Source organism: Echinops telfairi, unplaced genomic scaffold (genome assembly GCF_000313985.2).
Source record: "Echinops telfairi isolate 266 unplaced genomic scaffold, ASM31398v2 ScPeMD7_6273;HRSCAF=7185, whole genome shotgun sequence".
NCBI lineage: Eukaryota > Metazoa > Chordata > Mammalia > Afrosoricida > Tenrecidae > Echinops > Echinops telfairi.
In genome coordinates, this window is record NW_022110173.1 from 1,168,883 (window position 1) to 1,178,711 (window position 9,829).

At 39.3% G+C, this 9,829-nt stretch overlaps 1 protein-coding gene across 1 annotated transcript in view; it reads right to left on the bottom strand.

The window, feature by feature from the left end:
• Positions 1 to 9,829, bottom strand: part of KDM5A (lysine demethylase 5A) — a 99,910-nt gene that overhangs the window by 26,729 nt on the left and 63,352 nt on the right. The window contains exons 18-19 of the mRNA XM_030887221.2: positions 6,828 to 6,966; positions 779 to 958 (exon numbers count right to left, since the gene is read on the bottom strand). Of these exons, the coding sequence (XP_030743081.2) occupies positions 779 to 958; positions 6,828 to 6,966 (319 nt within the window). The remainder of the gene's footprint in view (positions 1 to 778; positions 959 to 6,827; positions 6,967 to 9,829) is intronic.

Sequence of the window (9,829 nt, forward strand, 5' to 3'; positions counted from 1 at the left end):
ACAATTGATGTATGTTTGGATTGTGATGATTTGTATGATCCCCCAATAAAATGATTGGGGAAAAAAGAAGTACCATTTATGAAGCACTCGCCGGGTACCAAGAATTCTCCTTAGCACTTCATACACATAATTGTGTATACTCTTCACAACAAGCCTATGGAGCAGGTATTAGACCCTTGCTATCGAGTCAATTCCAACAGAGTGACCCTTTCCTGAGGCTACTTATCTTCATAGGGGCAGACAGCCTCATCTTCCTTCTAAGGAGTGGCTGTTGGACTTGGACAGTCAGCCTTGCAGTTAACAGCCCAACACTTACCCAGCAGAGCCACCAGGGCTCCCAAGTTTGCATTATGATCCTCAATTTACAAACCAAGGAAACTCAGGGTCAGAAAGAAACAACTAAGGACACAGTGTTAGCAAATAGGAAACTTGTCCTCAAATTATATTATTTCAAAGCTTATGCTCCTATTAGTGCAATTGCTCAAGATGAAAGAAAAATGGGTATTTACATTTGTGCTAAGAAATCTAAGAAATAAGATCTCTCAGTGAGAGTTCAGTAAAAACAAAAATAACCCTGGTTGACTTCTCTGGACACAGCTTATGATGAACCCAATAAAAGTCTGCTTAAGGCTTTAGACTTCAATCAACATCTGATAGCACCTACCTAAAAACCTGCCAACCAGATAAACTGACAATAATCCTCACCTATAGGTGCTAAATTATCAACTGCTGACGAGACCGTGGAATCGTGTGTACACAGAGATAAATGATTTCTTACCTGCAACAACGTATGGCTGGAATTCTTCTTCAGGAAGGTCCGCCCTGTCCGTTCTCTCCATGCTCGCGCAGCGGCGACCTGCGACTCCACCTGGGGCAGTGCGTCCAGACGCACGGGGAGAGGGCGCCCTTTAGCAGACAGACTCTCGAGCTGTCCCAAGGAAGCATAGCTGCTGCCGCTCTGCGAGGGAAAGCACGTTTTTACATGACTGCACTTGTTCCGTGAAGTCTGCCAACATGTTGTTGGAAAAATATACAAAGACTATTTAGGGTGTGTACTTTTTTCCTGCCCTTTCTTTCAGTGCTATTCTTTATCTCTGAATTGCAACTCTTCTACAAATATAATTTCCAGTGCCTATAAAAAATGTTTATATGAAAAAGTTTAAATGAACATGTTGTCAAAGATGTTATATTATGGATTAATGTAGAAGCTAGTAAGATATAAATTTCGGTTTAAGGAATAATCTGAATTATGGCATAATTAAATGGATACAGCTCGAGGACAGTGACAAGTCTGCCCAGACCACACAGGAGCAAACTAAGAGGTAAGGAGAGAGAGAGAACTACATTCTAGCCACCAAGCCCCATGGAAGACATCCTGCTAGGAGCAATTAAGGCAGAGAGAGGACCATAGAGATGTCCCCGTAACTGACCCCAGTGCTGCAGGGGACAGCACTCTGACCCTCCCACACCAGGGTGAAACAAAAAGGGCGTGCAACAGAGCTGCAAGGAGAGCAAAGCAACAAGTCCCCAAGGAATCCCGAAAACAGACGTCAGACTCAGAGGACAGGGCTTGGCACCTCATCAGACTCGATCAGAAAATATACTTAAGGGTCAACAGACTTTTTTCCATGTCTATCAATATATATGATAGGCAAGATAAACAAGCCTGAGAAGAAAACAATGGGGCCAACAGTTTCAGGGAGACAGGGGGGAGGGGGAGGAGGGAAAAAGGGAGGTGGAGTCAACAAACCCAGTAACAAGGGAACAAAAAGAGATCTAAAATTGATGGCAAGGAGGGTGTAGAATGCCTGAGGGGTTTAATCAAGTGCAATGTAGCCGAGAGGAATTCCTGAGAGCTGAATGAAGGTCGAACATGATATTGGGACAGGAGGAAAGTGAACGGAAATAGAGGAAAGAACTATGAGGCAAAAGACATTTAGAGGTATAAATATAAACATGTATACATGTAAATATAATAACAACAATAGGGATATCGGGCTATGTACACATATTTATATGTTAAGTAGCAGGGTAGCAGACAGACATTGAGTCCTCCCTTGATGCCAGAGCACTTTGTTCCACTAACTTGCAGTCTGTGCTGTGACACATCGCTGAAGTCAAACTGGGTGCATAAGCAAATGTGGTGAAAAAAGCTGAAGAGCTTGAAGTTAAACAAGTGGCCATCTAGCAGGGAAACCTGTGTGATCATGAGGTGTCAACGGGATCAGGTATCAGCAAGACTCAATACAATCACACTGATGCCAAGGAGGTAGGTTGGAGTGGAGACCCAAAGTCTATCGGTAGAAAATTGGACATTCCGACATCCCCTCACTGAAGAGTCACAAGGAAGGGACAAGCCAGCCAGGGTGCAGTGTAGCACCAACACAACACACAACATTCCTCTAGTTCTTTAATGCTTCCTGCCCCCCACTATCATGACCGCAGATCTATCTTAAAAATCTGGCTAGCACTGGAGGTCCCCTTGCAGAGGGGTCTTGGGGAGGAGACGAGCCAGTCAGGGTGTGATGTAACAACGATAAGAAATACAACTTTCCTCTAGTTCCTAAATGTTTCCTCCCCGCTTCCACTACCATGACTCGAATTTGACCTTGCAAGTCTGGCTAGACCAGAGGATGTACACTGGTACAGATAGGAACTGAAAATACAGGGAATCCAGGGTGGATGAGCCCTACAGGACCAGTGGTGTGAGTGGCGAAACAGGGAGGGTAAAGGGAGAATGGGTAGGAAAGAGGGAACCGATTACATGGAACTATATGTGACCTCCTCCCTGGGGGACAGACAACCGAAAAGTGGATGAAGGGAGATGTCGGACAGGGCAAGATATGACAAAATACCCATTTATAAACTATCAAGGGCTCATGAGGGAGGGGGGAGCGGGGAGGGAGGGGAAAAATGAGGACCTAATGTGGGGGTTTAAGTGGAGAGAAAATGTTTTGAGAATGATGTACAAATGCACTTTACACAATTGATGTGTGTATGGATTGCGATAACAGTTGTATGAGCCCCTAATAAAATGTTTAAAAAAAAAAATCTGGCTAGACCAGAGCATGTACACTGGTACAGATAAGAGCTCTCTACACACAGAACCCAGGACAGATAAATCCCTCAGGAACAGTAATGGGAGTAGTAATACCATGAGGGTAGGAGGACGGGGGTGGGGGAGTGGGGGGTGGAGCAAGAAAGGGGAACCAATCACAATGATTGACTTATAACAACCCCCCTCCCACCCGGGGGGACAAATAACAGAAATATGCGTGAAGGGAGACAGCATGAAAATAATTTACCAAAGGGTCACAAGGGTGGGAAGAAAGGGGGAGGGTAGGAGCTGATACCAAGGGCTCAAGTCTGAAAGAAAATGTTTTAAAAATGATGATGGCAACATATGTATAAATGTGCATGATATAATTGATGTATGGACTGTTATAAGAACTGTACAGGCAAGTCCCCAAAATTATTTCTTTTAATGAAGAAATGAATTTACTAATAGATTACAAACTATTTAATATCATATTGGGGGAGGGGCGTCCTGAAATGGAAATTTTTCCTTAATGGGAAAATTCCATTCTCTTTCAAAGTCCATTTTTCCGGGAGTTTTTTTATGCCACTTGGTATTTGTTGATTTAACTCCTATAACAAGTAGCACTGCCTCAAAGGGGCTCCTGGGTTGTAATCTTTATGGGCACAGAGCTCCATTTCTTTCCTCCCTGAGTCACTGGGTGGGTTCAAACTGCAGATCATCTGGTTCGTAGCCAAATATATCACCGATGCCACCAGGAGCCCTTTAAATACCACATTAGACAATAAAAATTAATGTTCAGAAACAGCTTTTCTATGGATAATCAACTGCATCACTACAGGTAAGTTCATCTGCCTTTCAATAAGCATGATTCATTTGTTACTTATTGTAAACTGCTTTTGAAAACTGTCAAAGTTATGAAAAGCTCAAAGAAAATCCAAAAGATTCATACTTATAATAACATAAGATAACCCCAGAGGGTGTGCTAGACAACAGCTGGTATTCTACTAAAAGAAAACTCAGCAATCTCTTTTGCATACTTCAAAATCTTTAACAATTTTTTTCTAACGGCAAAGCAGTATTTCAGTACCAATACCAATCTCAATTTTATGTTGCATAAGCAGAAGTGAGAATAAATATTTTTCTTTCAAGGCAAAATATTTCTACTTTTCCATGGAATGAAGCCATCATTGTTTTTAGAACTTACATATTACTTTAAATTTGCTGAATAATTGAGCAGAAAGTGAGAGGAATATTAATATAATCTATTCAGCCTTGTAACACATGAAGCAGGCTGGCAGCCTACAGACTTTACAATAACTCACAGTGAAAGCTCTGACTAAATAAGTCTCCTTGCAGACATAATATATAGGCATGCCTATAGGAAACTGTATATATTCCCATAACATTCATTGCTATTCAGAGCTTTATGAAGGCAAGATATAGGGTTAGGTGCTAAATGTTGACATTCTAGTATAAAGTTATTTCCCATGTGTTATCTAATACATCTGCCTGTAAATTCATTTTGATACACGGAAGCGTCTAAAAAAATAAGCAGAAAAACATAAATGAATTTTTAAAAAGAATAATGAGTTTCTAGCCTATTCAAAACCAATTGACTGCCACGGAGTCGATTCAGCAACCTTATAGGACAGGGTAAAATTGTCCATGAGTTTCCACGACTAATTCTTTACAGGAGTTGAAAGCCCTGTCTTTCTGCTATAGAAAGGCTAGTGGTTTTGAACTGCTGATAGTTAGCAGCCTAACGCATAACCATATAGGACATTAATACCATATAGGACTCTTCTGTAGGCCTACTTGATATTCCAACAATACAATTATATCATTGTGATACTAAGAGGAATAGATGACTAACTGGGATAGAAAAGAAAGGTCAGAAACAAACAATGTCATAAAATACTACACTAACTATCCACATTGGCATAAAATACCACACTTATTATTCCCTCTTGTGTCCAACTATAGGGATTCCCTGGCTTAAGCTGAGTTCTGGTTTGGTGGCTGTCAAAGTCAGTTCTGACTTAAGTCTACTATGAATACCTCATCTTTCTTTTTAAAGTTTACATTATTATATGAGTATCTTTAATAAATTCCATCTTTACTACATTTGGGGGTTGGAGACACTACATATAAACTTAAAGATATATTTTAACATTCTATGTAGTACTTATTAAACTAATAATTTTTTAAAAGGTTAAAAAAGAAAAAAAGAACCTAAAAGTGGTTTATGGTAACTCAAATGTAAGTCAGAAATTGGAGACGCCTGGATAGCCCTATGAATACAGAAGACTTTCTGGCTAAGCCCAGACACAGCTTGCTTACAACTCATGTATCCTAAAGTTTGTCAACAGAACCTATTCACTTACTTAAAGCCTGCAAGTCAGTTCTTGCACTAGCAGAAAACAGATGACAGCTACCTATACTTGTCGACATAATCCTTACACTTGGAAGAAAGACAGGGCTTTCTATCCTAGTAAAAAGTTACAATCGTAGAAATCCACAGGGGCAGTTCTACCCTGTCCTGTCGGCGTGCTATGAGCCGGCATCGACTCGACGGCAGTGAGTTTGAGGTTTTTATGAGTCCTGGTACAACCAAAAAGACAAACTTAAAAAATATAAACAAAGTGATAGGGGCAGCTAAGCAGGTCCAAGAAAACCAGAAAAAAGTCACAGATAAGACATACAGACTAGACAGAATCTGGTCTTTCTTATGGTAGCAGTTTGTAAAAGTTTATTTCCTTTTTCTGTGACTATAGCTCTGCAGTAAAGACAATTTATATAAAACAATACTATCTGAATAGGTAATATTGATTTTGAATTATAAAACCGGATAGAAGGATAAGTGAATAATTTAATTATAATTATTTTTAACTAAAGTATAATAATTTAATTATAGTTATTTTAATCTAATGAATTAGGTCGGACCACTTGAAGAATGTAATAAATACCACGGGCTTAAGTGGAGAGGAAATGTTTTGAGAATGACGAGGGCAATGAATGTACAAATGTGCTTTACACAATTGATGTATGTATAGATTGTGATAAGTGTTGTATGAGCCCCCAATAAAATGATTTTTTTGAAATGTAATAAATGTCACTAAAGTATGTATGTTTAAACTATTGAATCAGTGTATGTGATGTATATTCTCAACAACTTCTAAAGAACATAATTTTTTTAATTAAAGGTTTAAAAATCATCTGTGAAACAGCATTACCTGAACAGAATGATGTCTCCTGTAAGGCCTTTCATAACTCAGGATAAATACTACAAAGGCAAGTATATTTTCGCTTCTGCCTCAGACTTTTCACTTTGAATTATATAAATGTCTCTCTAAGTAGAGGATATACTATTTGAGGACCAAAGTTATATCCTATTCATATTTATGTATAAAGATGTACATTAATAATGACCAAGTACATGCCCCCCCTACTTATAATAGTACCATGAGTATTGTGGTTTTCAACAATGATCATTTCATCATTTCCTTTATCTGCCTCTTTCTTATAAAAGTAATTTACATACATAGAGATTCAAGCAAGGAATAAAATCCTACTGTTGGGAGTTAAATAGCCAATTCAACGTGTTTCACAACACAAGTAATATTACAATAGGTAATATTTATTTTTAATTACAAAATTGGAAGGGAAAATAGGTGAACTTGTAGAATTGTAATTATTTAATTATGGTGATTTATTCAAATTCCTGAAGGGTGAAAGGATTCATCTGTGAGGTGGCATTTATCTGAAAGGTAGGAACATGTCCCCTTACCTGAATAGCTTCCACTTTAGCTGTCCATTCTCGTGCCTTTTGCAAGGCTTCTTTCAGGGATAACACATTGGGCAGAAAGGCTGGAATGTTCTTAGCTTCGTTTACAATGCTCTCTAAACTTGCCACACTGTGCCGTGGCCTACAGAAACACAACAATAGGGTGAGTGGATAAGGACAGTCTGATAGCAAGCAACATTTAGGTAGCATTTTAGAGTGTGGAGAGAACTTTCATAAAAAGTGATTTTATTTCATTCTTAACACAATCCTATGAAGATGACAAAATATCTATTATCTTTATTTCCACTTTTTTAGATGAGAAAATTTTAATGTAAAGATAAATTATTTTTTCCATAGTCATTTAGTGTAGTCAACTGCATACCTGAAGTGCAGATTCAGGATCAGTTCCAGAACTCAAGCTCCTTTTGACTACACTATTATACAACATATAGGAGCCCTGGTGGGTGTAGTGTTTGTTACACGTTGGGATGCGATCCTCATGGTCAGCAGTTTGAAACCACCAGTAGCTCTGCAGAACAAAGACTGGGCTTGTCCTCCTATAAACAGTTACAGTCTCAGAAACCAACAGAGGGTCGCTAGAACCAGCACTGACTCGACTGTGAGTGAGACACACAGCACATAGCCTAGTTCTCCACAATATCTGAAATTCTCAGATGCATAACAGAGCAATGTTAAAGTCAACAGACCTGAGATCCACTAATAATGACCAAGTACATTTAATGAACTACATTAACTAAGCCCTAGTTATTCGAATATATATAGCTACATTAAAATACATACACAGATATCCCAACAACAATATGTATATAGATGTAGATCTTATCCTCAACTAATCAGAATACAAGATAAGCATTATTCCTGTACTGAGACTAAAAACAAATTACTATGGGCACACAACTAAGGAAGGGAGTGACCGATTCAGTCTGTCAGTTTATTACATTGTGATTGCGTGTGTGTTGCTGTGATCCTGGAAGCTATGCCACAGTATTTAACTGGTATTTTGATTACTAACAAGTCATCCATGGGGGGCAGGTTTCAGCAGACAGACCAGGGAAACAAGCTGGTGGTCTACTTCTGAACAAACTGGCCAGTAAAAACATCAGGGATACCAGTAGTCTCAAGGGGAAAATGGTTGCCACTAACTGAGTAACTGAACATGTAGTGAGGAAAATTCTAGTGTCTTCCTTTGTAGTCAAGCTTCCACACGACTAGACTGCTTTGATGATACATATGTGAGACCTTGGTTTACAGCAAAACAAGGAAATTGTTTGTGGCATGCAATAAATACCTAATAAATACTTACCCAATTACAAGTACCAAAGACAACATAGAAGACTAAACCACATGAGAGTCCCTGGCTGGGACAAGTGGTCAAATGCACTGGGCTGCTAATTAAAAGGTTGGAGGTCAAGTCCACCAAAAGATAGCTCAAAAAAAGGCCTGGTGCTACCCTTCTGCGAGAGCCCCTGAACGCTCTCACAGAGCACAGTTCTAATCGGACACACAGGAGGCTCTACTGGATTGCAACATTGGTGTGTTTCAGTAACTAGGCCAGTGCCAATGGATTTGAAGAAAACAGACAAGAAAGACATTCTGAAGGCAAAAATGATCAAAACTTAGTGACTGATTCCACGTGAAAATGGGGGTGGGCAGATGGGAGGTGTTTCTAATACTACCAACAAAATTTCATTCAAAAGATTACTATCATTTGCTTCAGATATACCAAATCATATATTTAGATTCCAAATATGCTACTTACTTAGCTTTTCCCATTTAATATTGTACTTCCTGGAATTGCTATATACCTAAAGATAGATAACTTGAATCTGCCCAGTAGGAACGTCTGAGGATAAATACTTTTATGTATGTTTTTACTGTATCACGAGAACAAATCCCCAGCCCATGTGGTAGCTCCTCTTGGTTGTGTTCATTAATATTGCCTAAGGCTTTTCCTATCAAATACATCCAAAGAAATAGTTGGCAAATACATAGTCTTTGGATTAAAGTGGAAGAAGTTTCAAATTTTGGCTCACTAAGCAGCTGTGATCTCTCTATGCAGCACAGTTTTTCAGCCTCCCAACAGAAATTACATAAATATTAATCTTAGCTTCTAAAGAAATGCTTTCATAAAAACACTACCATCAATTATCATCTAAATTAGCTGATTAAACAGTGAAATTAGACTACATGAATTGGGTAAATGCAAGAGTGCCAATGCTAATGCTTACCATTCTCACTCTCATCTCCCGGTACTTGTCTAATTCTAATCTTTTTTTTTATTTTAAGATCATCTTATTGAGGGATCTTACAGCTCTTATAACAATTCATACATCAATTGTATCAAGTGGGGACAGCACTGGTGACACAGTGTGGGGGATGTGCCCGATCTGATGCCACCACACCGAGGCAAAACACTAAAGGTGTACAACAGAACAGCGAGAGGAACAGAGCAACCAAGTCCCCAGGGAATACCAAAAATAGACTTTGGGGTCAGAGCTTGGCACCCCATCAGACTCGACCAGAAAACGCTCCTAAAGGACAACAAACAGTCCTTGAACTAACTACAAGCTTTTCTTTTTTGTTGTTGTGTTGTGGTTTTTGTTTTGTTCTGTTTTGTCCTTGGATTTTTGTTGTTTTGTTTTCTTCTGTTGCTTGGTTTTGTGCAGTCTTGTTTTTGTGCATGTTATTATCTCCGCAGGTCTATCTAAATAAGATAGGCTGGATGAACAATCAGGAGGAAAAAACAAAGGACAAACAGTTCCGGGGGGCATGGGAGAGGGGGAGGTGGGGGGAAAGGAAGTGGTGTTAACAAACCCAGGGACAAGGAAACAACAGGTGATCCAAATCGGTGGTGAGGAGGGTATAGGAGGCCTGATAGGGCGTGATCAAGGGTAACGTAACTGAGAGGAATTACTGAAACCCAAATGAAGGCGGAACATGATAGTGGGACAGGAGGAAAGTAAAAGGAAATAGAGGAAAGAGCT